The sequence below is a fragment of the Chlamydotis macqueenii genome, chromosome 1, assembly GCF_036417535.1.
Source record: "Chlamydotis macqueenii isolate bChlMac1 chromosome 1, bChlMac1.mat, whole genome shotgun sequence".
In the NCBI taxonomy this organism is placed as follows: Eukaryota; Metazoa; Chordata; class Aves; order Otidiformes; family Otididae; genus Chlamydotis; species Chlamydotis macqueenii.
The window spans coordinates 109,946,020-109,968,327 of NC_141556.1; the positions used below are offsets into that span (position 1 = coordinate 109,946,020).

The 22,308-nt window shown below is 34.0% G+C and overlaps 1 protein-coding gene across 1 annotated transcript in view; it reads right to left on the minus strand.

Moving 5' to 3' along the window:
* Window positions 1–22,308, minus strand: part of TMPRSS15 (transmembrane serine protease 15) — a 58,086-nt gene that overhangs the window by 18,172 nt on the left and 17,606 nt on the right. Inside the window, exons 9-18 of the mRNA XM_086739635.1 lie at window positions 20,278–20,386; window positions 17,130–17,239; window positions 14,683–14,820; window positions 13,285–13,434; window positions 10,893–10,995; window positions 10,261–10,411; window positions 8,947–9,088; window positions 4,119–4,208; window positions 2,693–2,818; window positions 2,086–2,217 (exon numbers count right to left, since the gene is read on the minus strand). Of these exons, the coding sequence (XP_086595761.1) occupies window positions 2,086–2,217; window positions 2,693–2,818; window positions 4,119–4,208; window positions 8,947–9,088; window positions 10,261–10,411; window positions 10,893–10,995; window positions 13,285–13,434; window positions 14,683–14,820; window positions 17,130–17,239; window positions 20,278–20,386 (1,251 nt within the window). The remainder of the gene's footprint in view (window positions 1–2,085; window positions 2,218–2,692; window positions 2,819–4,118; window positions 4,209–8,946; window positions 9,089–10,260; window positions 10,412–10,892; window positions 10,996–13,284; window positions 13,435–14,682; window positions 14,821–17,129; window positions 17,240–20,277; window positions 20,387–22,308) is intronic.

A 22,308-nucleotide genomic window follows, 5' to 3' on the forward strand; every position in this document is an offset into this window, starting at 1 on the left:
TGATCAAGTCCTGTCAAAAGTGACTAATGATTTCGAGTTCCAGATGTTCAACACTTTCACAAAATTTTAGAAATCTTAAAGTATGTCAAGACAAATGTACAAGTAAAGAAGCATTGAAAGTCAAAAGTCTCCTTCAAAACCTGTCTAGGAGGAAGGGTGGAAGAGACAAAAGTAGCAGAAATGAATGAGGAAAGCATCCACAAAAGTAGAATTAACCTGCTTCTGTATCAGGTATGTAACAAAATCAAATCAGACATAGAGTAAACATAAAGTTATAATTATTTCTATGGCCAAAGTGTAATTTTAATGGCACCATTATATATATTTACAGGAAATATACAGTCATAATCTGAAATTCTACTGAAAAAAAATTATTTTCTTTATTTTACCTTCCTGGACTTACTGATTTAAACATTTAATTATCTAGAAGTCATATTTAAGGAAAAATAATTGCTTTGTTTCTGAATTTTTTATATTAATGTAAACTGATTTATTAATCAGTCTGTATGGCCTCTTGTACACTATGGAAGTAAATAATATGGTTTATAAAAGGCCTGAACTAGATTTCACACATTCAGTGGCCATAACTGATACTAGATTTTCCATAGAACTTAGTTCTCACAGGTTTTTGTATTATATTGCATACTGCCAGGAAATATTTATTTTAAAATTACTCTGCCTTTTAAAAAACTCAATATTTTGTGGAAAAATAAAATACAAAGAAAAATCTGCTTTTCTTGTAAAATTAATTTATTTACTGACAATCCTCGGGTCTGCATGCTAATCATATCAGTCTCTATCCTTTGGCTGCAAAAATCATGAATAAGCATAATTCTTTTGCAAATGGAATATTTTAAATATATTTAACCTGAAGTGGCAATGGCCACTTTGAGAACTCTGCCTTGCCGAGCTTAATTTGTATTTTACAGAAAAATATGGGCAAAGCTGGCTCAGCAAAGATGTGGAGCCAGCTGAAAAAAAGGCATAGTGTTGTTGGACTGAGCAACTATGATAGAGAAGGCGAAACAAAAAGCAGCAAAACAGTTCTATATCTGTATAAACCTACCTTTCAGTTTTGCACAAGGGGACTAAATGGATTTGATTTTACAAAGGAAAATAAATGGTTAAGATTTTTTTAAAGATTAAGAAAATTAGTTAATCTATTAAAAAAAGCTGCAGCTAGCTAAACATGCTGGGAGACACTTGATATTTAAAGTAAGAAAAAGCATGTAGATTGTTGTTGACTTTCTGTTCATAAAAATCAATGGTACTTCACACATGTCTGAGTACATACTGCTTTTTCTTTATCTTTTTTTTTTTTTTTCTGCTGTCAAAGCCTCTAATTAATTAATCAAGATTTGGCCTGGAGTTAATGTAAGTATTTGTCCTGGGAAGCATATTGCTGTTCCACATACTTTAGCACTTTGCTCCATTTCATATGTTTTTGGAGAGCTAGTTGCTGAATAACTTATATAAGTAACAAGTCCAATTGCAGTCCCAACAAAAACAGGAGTCTTTCAGAAGGGGACTGGCTGAGACCAGAAACACTGTTGTCCAAATATTTAAAAGACTAACTCTTCCCAGATCCTTCACATACTAAGAACCAAATTTTTAAAGATGCAAGAAGGACCACATTGCAAACATTAATCAGAGTTACCATATATGTTTTTCTCTTCTAGTGAATGTGATCGATAATAAATATTTTACAAATGCTTTTAAACATACATTAATGGCACCCACAAATGAGTCACAAAGTGATGTTCTTTTCTGAGGCTTGTATATAGAGTAATTTGTATTTGCCCTTCCAACATTTGAATAGTTTCTGGTCAAAATATGAAGTCAACTTTTCACATAATATCACACAGAGTTGCAGATGATACAAACATTGATCCAATAAAGCAATAAATACATCACTTTTCAAGCTAGAAAAGATAAAGTACAAATGGGCAACCGCTAGGCTTTTTCTCTTTAACTTTTTCATGTTTTGTTTATCAAAGGCTAGGAGTTACCTTCTAATCTCCACTTTTTCTCAAATGTATTTGACTAATTGTATAACCTTTTAAATACAAGGGTTTACATGCTTACCTAAATGGTAACCAGTGGTAAAGTTTGCAAGAAATCCCTTCTTTGTTGCAGACTTGTCTGTAACAAGGATTACTGTCATCTGATTTGTAGTAGAGAAGACATCTGGCAATGGGTCTTGTCCTGTGTAGACAGCTATTCTCCAGGAGAACATGAATACCTTTAAGCTATTTTGTTCTTATATATTTCAAAATGTTTTGGGTTCAAAAGGAAATACTGCTACCACACAAATACAGTTATTCCCCCAAACCTAACTGCTATCAGACTGCAATGATCAAAACTCAACTCCAAATTTGACACATCAGTGTAGAAAAATAAGGTTAAACTAAGAGATTATGCTTCTTTTTTTTTTTTTTTTGTCTACATATGTGAGCAGTCATTTATTGAGAAGATGATTTAATTTGGATTGCTGAGGAAGCTGACTATGTGCAAATATTTGGGAAATGGGATGTCACATACAGTATGCTTTCTCAAGTTTTCCTCCTAATTTCAGAGGCTCAAAAATGTGAAGAAATGTATAACTAAATTAGAGAGAATTAATTGCCTTTATTCATCAGTTTGCTCCAATTTTCTGATTATATTCATTTTAGTACTTAATGCTGTTACTTGCCCAAAAGTAAGGAATTTGGTCCTCTGCCATCTCTGACTTCAACTACATCATGAATATTTTCCAGATCAAAAACCTGAAAATGAAGTTGAATGTTTTTTCCCTTTTCAGCATTTAAGTACCACACACCTAGAAAATAAAACACACACACAAAAATCACCTTTTCAATTGTTACATGTTCTGTGTCATTTTTATGTTGAAGGATTTGGGGGGGAGGGCTGGGGGAAATGTCTGCTAAACTATTAAGAATCACCCAAGAGACTTAGAAGTTCAAATCTTGTCTTTAACAGAAACTTATGCTGTCAAATCCATAATTCAATAGACTCTTATTCTCTAAAACACTTTTGAAAGCTGAATTTAGGCTCCTAAGTCATACACATATGCATTTTTTACCATCCGTAGCAACTGTGAATTTCCCTAAAGTAGCAAAGCTAATTCTTTTGTAACTGTGAAAATGTGACAAATAGTCTTGTCACTTAAGTTTTATCTGATAGTAACATAACTTGAATATTCAGTCACAGAAGCCTGTCTTTCAAGTTAGATGTCTTTTTAGAGAAGAAGTATTTTCTTCTGCTTATCCTATGCTTATATTTAATTGATGTAAGTGGATACTATGGAAATCTTGTAAAGAAAGTTAAAAAAAACCAACTGTTTTTTAGTCTGTTCATAGAATGAAAAATATTTTCTCACTAGTAGGAATCTCATTCGGGAATTTGTGAAATTAATACCTGGAAATGAGAGCCATATCTCAAGTGGGACAGAAACACAAAATTACAACTCTTGTGATTAGCATTCCAGCACAGTTCTTCAGTTAAAGGTGAAGTAATAAACAATTAAAATTTGATTAAGAAGCAATGACAAAGTTATCTTCCTTGCTTCATCCATCAACAGTACATAGTGGATCACCTTGAAACATTTTCCCTTTTGCCAGCTGTAGATTCATCTAAATCAAGTAATATCAGTAGAATACTTATGTCTCTTCACTGTATGTTAAGAAACATTCAATAAAGAAAGGATCTCTTGCAAAATGCATGTGCACATTCTTTGCCTGTAGAAAAGGTTAACTATTTAACAGAAGAGATGATTATATTAACCTGGCAAATACATTGAGGTGTAATGGTGAAATGGGGACTTTCAGCACCTTGCCTGTTTTTGCATTGACATAAAGATACTTGATGTAATAGGCATGATCAAATTGCCTGTCTGAACCCATTCCAAGGGATTATGCTTGTCTTCATCACTTTTTAATCCACTGGCACATGATTCCTTAGATTCTGCTAAGTGCCGTACAGACTTCTGTTAAAAGATCCCATTGTATATAGCTTAGATCTTTTTTTGCTTGACAGCATCTGACTTTGAAAAGCAGATTTAGTATCTCTACTTTTATATGGCTACACTTTTCATGTAGACTTGGAGAAGAATGACTTACAAGAAGCTTTATTAGGATAATTGCTTGGAAAGTTTTCAGAGCTGAATGTACTGTTTGGCTCCCATAGTTCAACTGGCCCTCCACAGTCAGCTGAAAAAGAAAATGTTTCAAAAACATAATTAACATATTGTCTTACTTTTGCTATCCATTGTAACAAAGAATATTTGGAAAAAGTAATTTTATGAAGAGGATATTCAAGCTAACTTCACCACTGTAAGGGTTCAGTTATGGTGCCATTTGTATAAAGCTTGAACAATGAATTGTGAGAAGCCAGCACTGTGGTAAGGACACAGAACATCAAGGAAACAAGGTGTGTAAGACATTCACTGTCCTTATTAATTAAAGTGTCTAAGTCAGACCTGCTGACATATACAATTGATGCCACAGTGTTATCTACAGCTATAGTTCATACATTGTTCTTCGAGGAGTGCTAGTGACCAGGTGCACAGCTGTGTTCGTGGTGGTGCTATGAGAAGTCTTCCCCATGTAGTTAGGGGAAGGACAGAGTCTGTACTTTGTTTGGTGATTATTGGTTTGCAAGCTGTGTACCTGACAGGAAATATGAAGAAAAGAATGTGTTACAACCAACTGTATAATTTACTAGTATATTAATATAAAAGTTAGAAAATGTCAGCGCAGAGCCCCCCCTCCGTATATTTATACACTTAGCTTGTATGCCTTGCTTATTATCTGGTTGATCTTGCAGTGCTAGCAGAGATACTCAAGTATAAAGCCCGTTTTGTCATCTAGCAAATAAACTTTATAGCAGAAAAAAAAAATCTATACTATTATTTTTATTTCATCAGGATCCTGGAAACTTTTACAGTTAAACCTTTTAGATATTAGAAGTAGCCATTTGTCTTTTCCTTGAAACAACTGCCCCGATAAGAAAGGTCTTTATCATGAACATGTACATGCACTTATATATAAAAATGAAGACAAATTATTTAAAAGCATATATTGTAGGTATGTATATACACACATACATGCACTCACACACATAGACATAGTTAACTGTACTTTATATATTCAATATTATTTTTCAGAATGGTTTTTTACATCCAAAATATGTCAGCTTCATCTTCCGAAACTTTACTTCATATTGAGAAATATTGTTTATTTTCATTTCAGCTGTACCATCAGAAGGATCTTTGCTGTTTTATCACTTCTGTTGTTTGCAACTACTTTATTCAAAAATAAACAGTGCTCTTCCACTTGCTTCAGAAAATAGAAGTTAAGGCAGAAGAAAGCTACTTCTTTATTTTTGTTGTTATTATTTTATTCTTTGAATTTTTTTTTTTTAAACTTTCAAACTTTGGCTAATCTTTAACACTGCATACCCCTCCACCACTTATGGCTCAAATTTTGTGTTTCATTGTGTCTGTCAGTATTCCGCACTCTGAGCTACTTGGTTGGGGACTGAATGATCTAAAAGTCCTACTGAGTTTGCCCTCTGAATCCCACTGGGAGGAAGCTCCGCTAAATACAAGAAAGATTTCAACTTTCTCATGACAGCCATCTTATAGAACTTTCTATTTCACCAAATTACTCCTGACAAGAAAAGCCAAACCCTCTGAAAGGAAAAGGAACTGTTAAGAATCGCACATTGACTTACAAATATATTGTGTTTCAGCTGTATGGCTCACAATGACTACTTTCTGTAAATATCATTAACAAATAAAGATTACACTGGCTTTTTTAAATGGAACATTATTGCATGTGCACACAGACACACCACTATTGTAAATCTCCATGAAGAATACATGATTCTTAGCCAGTATCATCTGATGATATGAGCAGAGCAAACCCAACTTTCTTAATAGTAGAACAAGGGCACCTTCTGATGAAATCTGATCTGGTGTTGACTGCATGTAAGACACATTAGTAATGATCTTCTTTCTCTTGCATGGAAAAACAATAGAAGTAATTGATTTTACTCATGCCTGGAAAAATGTTTTAAAATTTTCCAGTGATCTTTAAACACAAATTTATATGGCGTTACTTGTAAAGCTGTAATTCATTAGAGAACCAAATAGGCATCACCACCAATAATCTTGGTCCTTTCATTGAGCATAATAGACCATTTTCTTGACACTGTAGAAAATTATATATGACCTATTAATAAAATATTCCTCTGTGCTTTGATCAAAACTTTAATTTAATTGACATACACATCTTACGTGTGGAATCTACATTGTAATTTCCACACTGTTGTTTGTGTTAAAAGACAGGTTATAAATGAATATGAAGATGAAAGCAATCTTTATTTTAGATGAAAGTGTAATCTGACAGTCTTGTGCTAAAGACAAAAGTAAATCCAACTTCCCTATCCCACCACCATTTTTTTTTTTTTTACTTTTCAATGAGCTTTTGTGGCACTGTGAATGATGCCAGTGCCTCTTACTGAAACTCTAAGTCTATCAAATGAAACTGGCTCAGCTTTCATCTCGTGTTTATAGACATGACATTTGTCATGAAACCATTAGTGTTAGTAAGCTTGCACCTCTTCCATCAAAGAAATTTCATACTTCTTTGAAGATGATTGATAATATTCACTTTTTTTCAGCAGTTTACAGGCAGCATATACGTAGCATAGTTCAACGAATTTATGCAAATAAGTTAGTTTTTCCCCAGTGACAGCTTAGACTGTGCTTTTTTATCATATTGACACTTCCTTTTGTTTGAATATTAAAACTTCATTGCTATATTTTGGGTAGAGATCTATAGTTTGAATCACTTTTTTTTTTGGTGTTTTGACAGCAGCACTCAGCTACTATTTGCCACAGGGTCATTCTACCACTAACCATTAGACTGATGCTGACTTGTGAGGTGTGTTTACCCACAGCACCTGAAAGATGGCTGGAGGAGGCAGATATCAGCACTTCTCCATGGTATTACTTTAATGAAAATTGCAATCAAATTCCAGAACTCACTTTGGTAAATTATGACTGAAATTACTACTGTTATTAAAATTTAATTTTGCTGACAGAGACATCTTGTTGAACTTTACTTCCCCATGTCTCAAGATGAAACTCTAAAACTGAATTTTGCTCTTATATTTAGAAGGTTTTGTTTTCTTAACTGTCCTGATCCAGTAGATTTAGAGGTGATAGATTTGATAGACTGACAATATTAGTACACAGTGCTTCAACATGAATATAATGTAAACAGTCTTTTTCTATTATTTTCATTCTAGGCCATTTTTTATTTACTATATGCTGTCAAGGGAGCCACTAGCTGTGCTTTGTGAGTGGTAGTAAATCTAATAGGAGGCAGTTCTGGAACATACTTACTGTTTGTTTTAATGATTTGAATCCATCTGTGAATAGGTCTTTTGTAGAAATCTCTTTTGTTCCCTAAAAGTTCACTCTTCTTTCACAATAAATTACAAAGCCCTATCAGAAATTGTAATGATTTTTTTTTTCCAAAAGCTCTATTCATATTTGTACCAGTTTTTGCTTTGAATGTATGGGGACCTGGTTAACATCATATACAATCTTTCTCCATTGTTTTATATACATTTTCCAGATTTATAATGATGGCTACAAGTATTTTTTCATGTTTTTCCCAGTGAGATTCTTCTAACTAGTCCTGTGAAACTGGAATATCTTGAGGAAGCTTAAATCTCTGTGCATTCCTCTAGAACACTCTGCAATGTGATGGGTCTAGATCAAGCTGTGCAACCTGTCTGGAGAAGTGCGTATGTCCTACAGTAGAGACTTTTCATGCTTCCTTAACTTCTACTTAACTTAGAGAAGATGCCAAAAGTGTGCAAATGAAACCAACCCTCTTCCAGTTTCCCACTGAACCCAAGATTCAGAAGAGGTGCCAAGAAGATACTGAAAGAAGAGGCCCCACCAAGCAGGAAAAAAGCCCTGTCCATTATTACTAGAGCAAGCACCTACCTATTCATCACTCCTTCCTTATCACAAGAAGTAGAGTCATGAAAGGCAAAATTGAAGAAATCAGATTTAGGTTTCAACACATTGCAGAATTTATGCATATATTGAAACCTCTCATTAGATCAGGGAGTGGAAAGGGTCCTTTGACTGTTTTTCTGCTTGTTTTTTTTTGTTGTTGTTCATTCATTTTCTCCAGAACAAAAACTGCTTACTGGCCTTCTGTCCATTCTATTTCCCTATTTAAAGCTTTTTCAAAGCAAATATTGCTTTCTTTTTCCTTTTCAATGTAATCAGACACCGTAGGAATAATAATACAGCAAAATGCATATTGGGAAGAACTTATTCACTGTAAGCCTTGTTCCATATAACACCTTTATTTTGGGTATTAGATGCATATATCGTGCTCCAGTCTTAAACTATTCTGGCACTATTACAGATTCATTCCCCTAAACATGGGATTTTTCAGTGTGCATGTGTTCTCAGAGCTTGGTGAATTTTTACTATTGAGACCTCTAGTGATATTATTATGTGATTTTGCTCATTCTCTTATTCCACTGCTACATTGTTTATATTCTCAAATATAGAGGTTATAATCTTCCTTCTCTTCCTTCTTCCTTCTCCTTCAGTGGCTTCCTGGAAGCTATACTAATTAAAGATTTTAGAGAAAAATTCTGAATTCTTTTATTATCCTTCACTCTTCAAGTTTTGTATGATACTGTACTGATAGCTGACTGTGAATCTATCAGTTCTGTTGCTATCAATGGAACCACAGGTAGGGAACGTAATCCCTGGTATGTTATCCTGAAGATAGTTTTATAATGCTGAAGAGAGATTTTTATAAACCTTAAGGTTGAAAATTCTGAATCACTCATACACAAATACAGTAATAGGAAATAGCAATCAACTGTAACTTAGTGTTTACTTACTGGGAACTGAAGATTCAGTAGTAACAGTTGGAATCACAGTTGGCTCTACATAAATACTTTCATTACACTTTCCCTTTGTCAGGCCAATGTCATCCAAGGCAATATCACTGGGACCACGCTTTTTAAAGGCATCAAAAATAACCTGCAGTTCATGAAAAAAATTTATAATTTTATAATTGAATGAAACATTTTACAGCTTTCTATGCTGAACTATTCTGTCTTCTTTCTTGAATGTTCTTATTTCCACTGTAACCTACACTGGTGCTATACTCAAAGGAGGGCATCAGGGATGGGACAGGATTTCTCACAAAACAAAACAACACTATGCAAACCAAGTGGATCATTCTAAGGAATGCAGGAACTTCTTAAAACTATTAAATAACTTTACTTTTTATGTATAAATACATGTAAAGTTTGAAATACGAATTATGTATCACTCATCTCATCAGTCCAAATTTCTGATCTAATGGTATATCTCCACGAAAAATTGAAATTAATCTCATTAGTTTGTTATTATGCTTTAATATCCCCATATTTAAAGTAATCCTGCTACCAAGGAATTTGTACTGGTGAAACACAGCTAGGTATATCACTATTCTTGAGTTCATAAAACACACATTTGCTGGAAATCTGATGCAGCCAGGTCACAGAAGCATTTACTTCCTCAGATGGTAAATGCATCTTTCTGGCAGTGCTTTTGCAACAGTCAAAACTACTATAGCAGGACAAGCCATCTCAAATGCCTATAAAAAGAAATTGTTTTCAGTAGTGAGATGCTGAAGGAATTGTCTAGCATAAGTCCTCTGCTTTTGTTTACAGATAAGTCAGGTTGGTGGTGCCAAATATATTTCCACCTGGAACACACTTTCTGTGAATTATTCTGTAATTAAACGATGAGAATATTGCTTCAGAATCTGAAATTATTTAATTGAAATCTTCTCATGCCTATGTGCTTCATATCACATTCGCTGTTGAGATTCTAAACTTCACATCAGATTTTGATGGGCTTTGAACACCCTTGTTTTGTGGAAAGCTCTCTTTCATGATAACATTGATTGTCCTATGACAATGCTACGGTTTTCTGTTTTCTACAGTAATAATAATACTTTAAATTCCAGAGCAGGAAAGGGGTGGGGATGACAATTCCAATGAGACTCCAGTCTTCTACATGATAACATTTATTTGATGACATGTACTAGTAAATAGTACTAGGTATTATCTTTGGAGCTGTGGGTCATTGGGTTCACTTGGCAGAAACCTCTGAAATCAGTTTATCTAAAATAAATTTTAAAAAGAATTAGCAGTTCAGCAAACCTTAAAATCAGATGTTTCGTTTAAAGTTACTTGTCCATAATTCCAGTTGTTTCCATAGTTTCCTTCTTTCTGGAAAATTATCTTTTCCAAGCCATGCTCATTACTTATGCTAACTCTTAAACGGTAAACATTAGTACCGTACATGAAATACCTAGAGGGGAAAAAGCAATTTTGGTATTATTGCCACAAAGTGAAATCTAATGAAAAAACGTCAAGCTTTTTGTTTTATGAATGGTTTTATGGAATTAGGAGTAATTTGCAGTGAGCATGAAAAGAAAATGAATCTTATGTTCAGATTACACCTGGAAGATGTACTTGGTACTTTGCTATGTTTTCTGCAGAGACTAGTTAAACTTTAGGACAAAAAACATTTCAAGGATTCTTAATATAGTGTCTGTATAGAAATGAATATTGGATGCAGGATGAAAAAGAAAATAAGTTAAAGCTAACTGCAAGACTCAAAGCTATAAAAGACTAAAAATTTCAGGCCTGGAGTTGAGACTGATCATGGAAATTCAAGAGAAGCAAGTTTGTATTGCTGGCACACTGGCTTGGATTAACATGATACATAAAAGAAAGCTATTTGGTTTTATTCTTAAAAAATTACATATTTAGGAATTATGTAAGAATACCAAAAGCTTAGACAAGATGGATCTGAAAAGAACAAAGGCAAACTCAGAATCCGAACTCTCTCTTCTCCAAATCCAAGTCCTATGGGTGTTGAAATATAAAATCCTGCAAGAAAATGAGCAGCACAATTTAGTCAGTACAGAATTACTGATTGTTTTTTAAATGAGAGTTTTTACATTAAAAATAATATCAATAATATAAAGGACAAATACTGTTGCATGACTTGGAAGATTCCTGACAGAATAAGCGTGAATGATTAACCCAAGTTATAGTAATCTGTCAAAGACATTAAAATTAACTTTTAAGCTTGTTGGATACTCCTGAGAACTGCACATGAAATGGGAAACTATCCCTTTTGAAGTCAGTGGGAAATCTGCCTTTTATTTGGTAAAGGCAGCAATTCACTGGAGAGATTTCTACTTAGTTTACAAATATGTCTTCCTGTTCGATGTTGCTTGTGATTTTCTAGAAGAATTTCCTGATATTTTTATAATTTTTATCCACATAATAATGGGAAATATAGGTTGAGTGTTGAGGGGGGTGAGAGAATGACTACATGAATATTTTATAGCAAGAGGTAGCATTATAAACAAGAAAAATACATTATTTGGGGAAATTGGGTTTTTAGCTTTTCCTGAGTTAACTCCTCGCAGCTGGGAATTTGGATTTCTTGCTGGCATAGGGAAAGATAATGTGAGGCCAGGCTACAGAAGCATTGTGATTTGTCACAAGAAAAGAAAAATTAGGCAGAGTTAAAAATCCTACAACAAAATTCATGCTTTATTGAAATCATGGCTGTAATCTTAGATTTTATTCTATTTAATACCTATATATGCAATTATTATATTAACAGAATCTACAAATAAATATAAATATAATTCTATAATCTAAATTATATATAATATATTCTGTCATTTATACTTCTAGATTAGCTAGCTTTTTCATGTGGGAGGTTAAAGTACCTGAAAATTAGCCTGAAATCTGAATCAGGCCATTAATTTATTGTGTTGACTTAGAAAGTATGCATTAAAATACATGTGGTATCTAGCTTTAAGAAAATGAGCATAGCAATCTTTTTCAGAAAAGATCTTCACATAGTCAAAATGGCTGTCTCTTTCATCTGTTCTCAGCATTCAGTATCAATTATTGAGTATGAATTAAGCTCTTTGCTTTTTAAGAGCATCAAAACAAAAATACACTGTCTCACTGGTTGTATGTTATAGCTAGATATGAATGATGCAGCTCACATTTTTACTTCAAATGCAGGTCATAGAAATTTGAATAATCAATATAATAGCAACATTACATATGTCATCTTAGATGTAGCACAGTAAAACAGAGAGCACCTAAAATAAGTTAACATTTTCAAGAGAGCTAGAAATCATTATCAACTGTTTTATTAAACAATTTTTATGTTCTTTCATCTGATTTGTATTCTAGGAGTCAAGTGGAGAGATAAAATAGTATTCTGAAGATTGTTTAGAAAATGTGCATTTACTCAGAGAAAGGTGAATAATTTCTATCCAATAATGTGCTGAATAATATTTTTCTTTTCCTAGGAGTAACTTCTTCCAGAGTAATTTGCAATTTTTCAAGTTATTTGTCATTGAATAAGTTTTGTATGAGTCTTGCACAGAATACTTACAACCATTGCAAAATCCAAATTATGTTTGCTAGTTTTACCTGGACTGAAAAATCAACTGAGAAAGAGATTGTTTGGTTTTCCTGTTGAAGCAGAAAAACTTTTGCAGTCTAATTCTGGGATAAGTATTCCTATCAGTATTGTCTCTTTAATTAAAACTCATATTTGATATGATCACTCTTCCAACTAAGCTATCTTACTATAGCAGTTGCTGGAGTGCAACATTTTGCACATGTGTTAAAAATCAGTGTGTTCGGTGTACAATTCTAAGTGGGGACACAGGTGCCCACTTAGGTCAAATTTATGTAAAATCAAAAATTAACTTGTGACAACCATGAGGTTGTCACCAGTAGATAGGGATGAAATAGAAGTTATTCCCTTAGAACGTAACTATACTTGTTTTTTTTTCCTTAAGGTAAACATGTGGGTTTTTGACCTATAACACTGTTGAATAATAGAAATTCCTTTCTCAGATAAGGCCCTTTGGCATATTAATAGCACTGAAACTTTTCAGTACCTCACACTTTAATCACTTCATGTAGCCCTTTGTTTCTTCTTTCACTATTGGTACCTTTACACAAGATGGCAATTAGTAGCATAAAATATTTTGTCTGGTACGTCTGACTCATTTTTGTGGCATAAAAAAATTAAATTCCAACAATACCACTATGAAGAATCCATTGTACAGTGGTATAACATAAGCTAAATCAAGCATTTCCTTTAACCTACAAGCAATTTGCATTTGATCTTACCTGATGCATTGCCTAATGTATGATCAAAATCAGGACCACTCATGGGTGGAAAGGTAGGACCCTGAACTCTCTCCCAGTCTGAATCATCATCTAAATCTTGTATCCAGTAACAAAAGCCATCTTCAAAAGTGCAATTGACTTTCTCATAATCTGTGAATAAGAACCTCTAGTAAATAAAAATGACAGAGACATTAAATATTTTCTCAGAATTACATGAGAATGAATGACAAAAACTGTAAATTTAAAAATATGTTTTAAAACTGGAGCCCATGGTAACTCTTCTATGCAATGCAATATAATTACTCAAATAAATGTATCATTTGTACTTGTTAATGAAATACTATTGCTCAAGGTCATCCTACATACTCTTGCACTCATTCATCAACCTTAATTTTTGATCCTTCACTAGTAATGTGGTGGGGAAATGAGAGACGACCGTTTGCATAGCTAAGCCTAAGAGCTAAGCCTGCTCGTTTTCTCTTTTCTTTCACAAGGCCTCATTTGCTCCAGCTGAAGGAGCTCACCACCAGAGTTGAATGCTCAGAAGATAAGTGCTGTGCTTCATGTAGCAAAGATGCCCCTTTCCTTGTCCTTCTCCTTTGCACACATATATTTGATGCAACATTCTCATCACTTGTCTTCCCATTACATTTTGCTCAATGTCTTTTCACGGTGCTTTGAAGTGCAGGTCAGCCCCCAGCAAGCGCTTCCACATGACAAGGGTTTGCTTGCACTCTGGATGCTTCCTGCAGCATATCCCTTCCCCGTCACATCCCCTATTCACATCCTCTCAAAACATAGCAGCTGAAGAAGCCTTCACTTGTTCAATCTGCATCAAAATTTTTTCTTGACTTCTAAATTACACCAATGCATGAGTCATATTGCTGTATTTTGTTGTCACTGTAGATGTACTGCATCTAGACTTTCCCCAAACCCTATTTACTGAACAGGTATTTTCCTGAATGTGAGTTTTACTGTTTGGGATTACTACTTGTGGCAATGACTTAGGACATCAGAAACTATGGAGAGCAGGACTGTCAGGCGATCACAGAATTATGATTAATGTCAATGATTCTGCAGTGTTCGTTAGTGAACAAACTGACTGAGAGGAATCTGATGGAGATATGGCCAGAGTTTTACTCTTATTTAAACAGATTAACTTTGTGAAGCATCACTCTACTGCTAGATAGAGGCCTATAAACCTATGGACAGTCTTATTGAAATCAGTGATTTGATTTTTAAAATAGTATGAGGTTTCTCAAAATGGATCTAGTTAGTGGACTGAGGTCAGAAAATACTGTTTCCCTTTTCACCTCAATTTTGTCAAACTGAAAACATAGTTTCACCAGACTTTCAGGATAATAAACAAACACACACATAGAAAAAAATAACACTTACTGTTTAGGTCATTTGCATTAAATGCAGTGTACGTTGCATTAAAGCCATTGTAATTTTCAGAATAATCAGATATAAATTGTGCTGTAGCCTCATGAGAAAAAATGTAAATGGTCTCAGGATTACTCCCTGATAGAGAAGCTGAGAACAAATAAAGAATAACGTAGTCAGAGACAAAATAATCCAATACGCATTAATATCCCCAGTGCTGTCACAAAAATACAATGAATTAGCTTTTCAACTCTTAAAGAATGCTCTCCGTCTTGTATTGTGATCCTACCTACAACAACTTCAAAACCCTGAAGGCATTTATCTGTTTGGCTGCCATATAAGTATTCTGCGGATCCCATCTCTCCTGTTCATCGATATGGATATCAGCTAGTGGAGAATCATCTCTTATAGTACACATATTCAACACTATAATCTTCATATCCATGCTTATTATGCTATAAATGTTCTCAAAATTTACAGATATGCACTCTGAAACTCTAGAATCATAGCATTGATTACATATTTTTGTTATACATACTTAGTCTCACAGTTTAATAATTAACACATACAGTTACAGATATTCAAAGAGTAAGGAAACTGTGAAATTATGTAGGAGTTTCATTTTAGGATGTATACATGAAGACATATAGCTCAGGAACAACTGCAATATTCTGAGAAGCAACTGGACAGGGTGTTGGATAATCTCATCTATGCTTCCTTTTCAATGAAATGTTGGACCAGAGGATCTTTCAAGGTTCCTTCCAACCTGAGTAGTTCTATGATTCTATGGTACAACGTATCTAAATTTTGGCTTTAAATTCTAAATTACTTTAAATGCACTCATATAAATTACATATATGTGAAACAGAAGCATTGATACAAGTTATCATACAGTAAAATAATTGCTTCTTCATCTAAAGCAGATATAATGTCGGGCAACAATAGTTAGACTAGTGACTGCAGTCAGGATAAAGAAAATCTGAAGTTCCTCACTGTTCTGTAAAAGTTTTTGCCTCCACTTATGAAGTCCTTGACCAATTTTGCACAGATAGAGAGACTTGACTTTTCTGAGGAGGAGCTGTTTACATACTTGTAATATTATACATTTGAAACAGTATCAAATTATTAAGGAAAGACAATGAGCATCATCATTCACACTTTTAATTATATATGCATTATTTTCTTTCCTCTTTCTCAGGTTCTTTTACTTAACTAAGTGGAGAGTCTTAATCTGGAAATCTCTTGTAGTCCTTCTACAAGAGATTTGGTATTTCCAATACCTGTAAATCTACTCCTCAAACTGCAAAGTTTTAGGCAATCCACCAAAGGACAATCTTTAACATTGACTTTATGTCTTTGTGGTAAGACATAACTGGTCATCCCCATAGTAGTCCTTAAAAACATACAAGTTAATGGTTGTTGCAGAGAATATTATTGAAGCAATCTTTCACATCTAAATTAAAATTCTGAAGTTGGGTCAAACTCAAAGTAGTACTGAAAAGGTAGACTTTCTCCATTCTTTTTTTTTAATGAGTTTTTTACTATTTCTCATTCTCATTCTCTCCCTGCTTCAAAAAAATAAGGATAAATAATGATTAATCTTTATGACTTATCTCTATATATTTTTCTTCAAATATATGTATTCCACCTCTGACGGAATTCAGCTGGATAGACTGAGTCTTGTGAAAAATGGGCAGAAACTCAGTTTTCCAGAAGAGAATATAGAGACAGAAATAAGATATTATCAATATTTCAAGGTCTGAGGACCATGCTTGCAATGAATTTCAGGGAATATCATAGCACTTCTCCCAACACTTTCAGTTTAGATGCTTTCATTTTATATTACTGTGTGTGATGTTACAGTATCTTCTGACACCATATTTCCAATGAAACATGGACCCCAGAAGATCATGGCTGTGATCAAGTTATCAAGATTGTTCAAATAAGAGCTTAAAAAAAAAGTATAGATGTGGTGGTTTAGCCTGAGTCACCACACAGTTTCTCACTCACCTCTCCCTACCCAGCGGGACAGAGAAGAGAAATTGGGAAGAAAGGAAAACTCGTGGTGACTCGGGCTGTTGTTAATGAGACTTTAATGAGACTAGGAAAGCCAGACGGTATCCTTGGTCTCATTAACAACAACTTGTATAATCAGAGTGTTTTTATCAACATTCATCACATACAAAATCCAAAACACACTGGCTACTGAGAGGAAAATTAACTCCATCCCTGCTGAAACCAGGACAATAGATTTCTTAATATATTAGGGAAGCATTTATCTGGTAACTTTATAAGAGCAGATTAGTATATTGAGATTAATTGTCTAACAAAGGAACTTTGTACAGATGCATTCTTCAACTTAAAGATAAGCATGCATTTTCTTTTTCACTTCAAAACACTTATTTTACCACTTAAATTTTACTAATGGAAAAGTAATATTAGCTGAAAAATAACCTTACCTCTTAAAATCCTGTTTTGTCCTATACCTTCAAAAATATTTAAATTGTCTGCATATTGTTGTGTATCAAAAGAAGTGAAGTTCAGTTTAATGGATAACCCTTGAGGCACTCTAAAATAACAAGAAAAAAATAAACGTCAAAACTGAAATTTATGTTCTAATAATCTTTTTTTTTGACTGTGGTAAATTCATTGCTTGCTTGAATGATGTTAAGTTCAGAAACAAAGTGAAAGTACATTAATCAAGATTATTAATCAAGATTACCCATTTGGCTAACATCTATTTTGTAAAATTACCGAAGGAATAGGGCATAAACATTTTGTAAATGTACAAATACTCCTTTACTCATTGGAGTTAAATATATGTTAGGAACTGAATCTTCTAAACTCTAGAATCTGATATTCAGCTGAACAGGTTTTTTTTTGTGGGTTTGTTTCTCTACATCCCATAAGTTTACAATTACTTTTTAATACATATTATTAATATATAACATCTCACTGCTCAGTTAGACTTCCTAAAGTCAGAGGGATTTTGTGATGGTATCAATATGAATAGCAAGATATCAAAATCTGTCTCCTGAAAGTCCAAAACAATGTCTCTTATGACAAAACCAGGATTTGCATGAAGATTTGAGGATCTCAAATCCACTGTTTGGGAACATGTTGTCAACTTAACCATCACTCAGTAAGTTTAATAACAAAAGTCACTTTTACTAAAGTTTAAAAAATACTAGGTTTTATTTGGTGCAGTTCTGTTCTTTCAGTAATCTATATTTCAGTAGTTCTCCTGTTACCTTTTCACTAGATGTATATGGTAGTCCAAACTCTAAAACTCTGTTATCACAGTCAGTATAGCTCCCTATATCACTATTTTCTATTTTCTGAAATTGAAAAACCTCAATAAAAAGAGCTTTTCAACAGCAATCTGCTGGTGCTTATCAGTACTGATTAGTAGAGAAGTGTGAAGTAATTATTTGAATATTTACATTTGCCTCTTTTTTTTTGTTATATAATTCTCCATAGGATAAAATTATTATTAGTTGGAAAAGAGTAAAACATATCATTGAAATTTAAGCTTTCAGGAAGTTAATCTTTCAGGGAAATAGTGAGCACACTGCTCTTACTTTTTAAAAGGAGAGGAAAGTACATCTTAATTTGGGAAGAAGTTAAATGGGGTGAAAATGTGAAAGCTTTTCCTAAAGGTAATGGGGAAATCTTTCTAGACAAAGAAAGGCAGAAGAAAAAAAAATCTTGGATGTATCAAAGGGTGAACTTTAACACATTTTAATAAGAATGATAAAAATAATAGGACAAAATGTTTCTCATTGATTACTGGAAAACCCAAAAGGTTCCCTCATAGAAATACTTCTGTTCGAAAGAGAGACAAAACTGGAGTACCACATTGAATTTTTCAGACCTTTACTGTCTATGTTGCCAGATTTTTTAAAAGCAGATTACTAGAAAATAAAACCAGATCATTGTTCTTGACATTGATCAATTTGTAATTACACGGAACTGCAGCACCTGTACTACGTTATTCACAGTTACTCATGATTCTTTCCAAAATTAAGCTTTTGTTAGCTACGTTGGAGCTACTCCAGAGGAGGGCCACAGAGATGACCAGAGGGCTGGAGCACCTCTTCTGTGAGTACAGGCTGAGAGAGTTGGGGCTGTTCATCCTGGAGAAGAGAAGGCTCCAGGGAGACCTTACAGCAGCCTTCCAGTACCTAAAGGGCGCTTATAAGAAAGATGGGGAGGAACTTTAGCAGAGCCTGTTGCAATAGGACAAGGAGTAACCGTTTTAAACTAGAAGGAAGTAGATTTACTCTTAATGTAAGGAAGAAATTTATTACAGTGAGGGTGGTGAAACACTGGAATAGGTTTCCCAGAGAGGTGGTGGATGCCCCATCCTTAGAAACATCCAAGGCCGGGTTGGATGAGGCTCTGAGTAACCTGATCTAGTTGAAGAGGTCCCTGCTTCTTGCGGGGGGGGCTCGGACTAGATGACCTTTCAAGGTCACTTCCAATCCAAACTATTCTATGATTCTATACCTATCTATCTCTCTCTCTATATATACCTAATACAATGCTTCTTGCAGCTATAGCAGTGTTTGAAGCAAAATGAAGGAACAAATGTACTAAACAGAAAGAAAAATAAGACTTTTTTCCTGAAGTGTCAAGGTGAAGACAAAAGTCCTGAACAAACTCAAAGGTTAGCACTTTCAAAGAAGCCTTGGGAATGAGAAGTCCAAATCTTATCCAAGTTTAAAGGCATTTCCTTAATCTTCTTTGAAACACTTCTACCAAATTAATAATTCTCAGAATCAAAGAATGGCCATTATTACAAAGCCATAATAAGAATTGCTGCCTTTCAAAGCCGTAACTTCTGAACTAGAAGTTATTGTAGGGATTTTTAGGAGCTTTGAACTTGCTATCATCTAACATTTCAGATGTATACTTTAGGATGAGATTTGTCACATACCACGGCTATCGTTTTTTCTCCCTGGCCTATGAAGTGAACCTAGAGTGTCAAAGTTAAGTAGCTGTCCTGTCCTGTAGGTATGTCTCCTTTAAACAAATTTAACTTAAACAAATTCAATTTCTTGTGCCTAGGGCTTAAAAGGCATTTGGTGCCATTATGTCAAATAATACTCATGGGCTTTTAAAATATATTCCTAATGATTTAGAAGCTCAGGTGCTACTAACTCTCAGATGAAATGTATACCTGTAAATGACAAAAGAATTCTTGAAAATTCCATGTTGGTAACAGTTGTATCATATAAAACCTTTACCTAAAGACTAATATTTACGGTAATACTTTGAAACAAATATCTTTCAATTCTTTTGAGTTACATGATTTATTTTGAGCTTACAAATATGTTCCTGTGCATGTATATAATATGTAAGAACTCTCAAAACCATACCTAAGAATCTTTGTAAGTGGGAAAACTATTGATATAGTTGTGGAGTTTAAGCATGCAAGTTTTTAAAGAAAAGTTACACAAATGCAAAGGAGAAAATGCTATTACATATTTTCCATGCTGGGCTATTTGTGAATACAAACAAATGGCACAAGGTTAATGTGCAGAAAACAATATCTCCTCATAATAGAAAAAATGTTAGGTTGAAAATTATTGGAAAATGGCTTACAGTATAATCCATTGGCAAACAATATTTGCATTATATGGTTCTGGATAATTCATAGAGTGAAAAAACCCAGAGGAATCAGTCAACATAAATTTTCCATCACAAACTGCAGCTGTAAAGACATAATGAAGAACATTTGTCAAAATGCCATTTGAAAAACAGAATTAGAACCAAAATGAAGGCAACTTTAGCTGTTGGTTTACATGGATTACCTTGGAAATGCTTTGTAAGCAACAATGGGAAGACAAAGTAAAACACATTACCAACTTGCTCCCATTTCTAATTCCTATGACTATTTGATTTCAAATTAAATTAAAGACAATCCAACTAATCCAAACTAGTTCAAACCAATCCAAATAGTTGAAATCAAACAGTTGGATGCAACCAATCCAACTCTCATTTTATTTCATATATTTGTAAGGAAACAGAATAATGATTTAACAGTCCTTATCTATAGCTACGTTAAATCAGGAAGCTGTGTTTGCACAACCAGAAACAATTTGCTATCATGTGAATAAAAGCAAGAAGGGATACGGTTGACTGTTACTATCTCTAATTTTATGAGCTTACAAGTTCCTTGCCTTATATATCACTAAGTGCTCAAAAACATAAGTGGATATCCCAAGTTTCCGGCCAGCTATCAAATTCATTCATCTGAAGTAAACATAATTTTTTTCCAAAGGCTTTTATTAGTTTTATTTCTTTAGTGCTGCTATTCCATTCTACATATGTCCTTCAGTTTAAAAATCAGTTGTTTGTTTTTTTTTTTCAAGAAGTATTTTTGAGCCTCAGCAAAATTGGATAATGTTAATAAAAATAGAGTTATTATTATTCATAGACAATGAAGCACTATTGAAGATTTTGCAGCATGTCTGGAACATTATGTTAGGAATCTATCTGATGAGGGTTTTCTTCAGGTTTTTTTGGAAAGCATAATAGAACTTTCAAATAAGGATAAAATCAGTACCATACGTGATTATCTGTAGAGGTAAGAACAAGTTTATCAGTTTGAGGCAGATGATAAGAGATCAGATACAGTTTTTCATTAACGTCAGAAATTAAATCATACCTATAATGACTAACCAAATTGTGAATAATCAATCATATTGAAAATTAAGTGGAAATTTTATTGACCATAGTCCTCCTCTGAGAAATTATATGCAAAATGATAAATTGGGACTCCTTCTCTGTTCATTTTATAAGTGTAAAATTCTTTCTGACTACCACTGTAGCAAACACAACATAAAAATTAAACTTTATTTCAGCCAGGCTCAGTCATGCACTGTTAATAAAAGTGTTACTATTAAAAAGGGATTAGTAAGATACATCCTGATCTAAAAAGGAGTTTCTAACACTAGCAGTAATAAAAAGAGATACAGAATACTGTTCTAATAAGATTAATGACAAAAGTTTACTCTTCTCAACAATTAATGTCTGTTCTTATTTCCTTGCATTTGTTTCTTCTTTGAAACTGGACAGAAAGATTCAGGCAAAAGTTCTCCACAGCCTAGCAATAGTCAGTGCTTAGTATCTCAGGAATGAGCCCGAATATAGCTGGGACTCATCAGATTTCCCCAAGAATCCCCCAGTGCTTCCTTATTGCAGAGGAGGCAGCTGTGGTCAAAAGCAGGCAGGGTCATTACATTTCTGCTGCCTCCTGGAGCCCTCAGAAAAGCCTCAGTTGGTCTCTGAATGAGACAGAGGATATCTTTTGTAGGAACCACTTTCACTGCTTTCCCAACATGCATCTTGCTGTCCATGTCTATTTACTTATGGTGCATAGAGGGCACATTAGGAGGGCTTAATTGTGTTATGAACTGCAGGGAGAAGCTCCCCAAACCAATCAGATCAAGCCCACATATTACACTTGACAGGACCTGTCTCTGCCAAGGGCAGTACATTACTTCCTGGCTTACATATGATTAATCTCAGTACTGTAGTGATGCTGTGAGGTAGGTAATCACCAAATGTTAGCCTAGACATATAATAGCTGCAAACAGAGCCTGCAGAGAGAAACACCTCCTGGGATCAGCC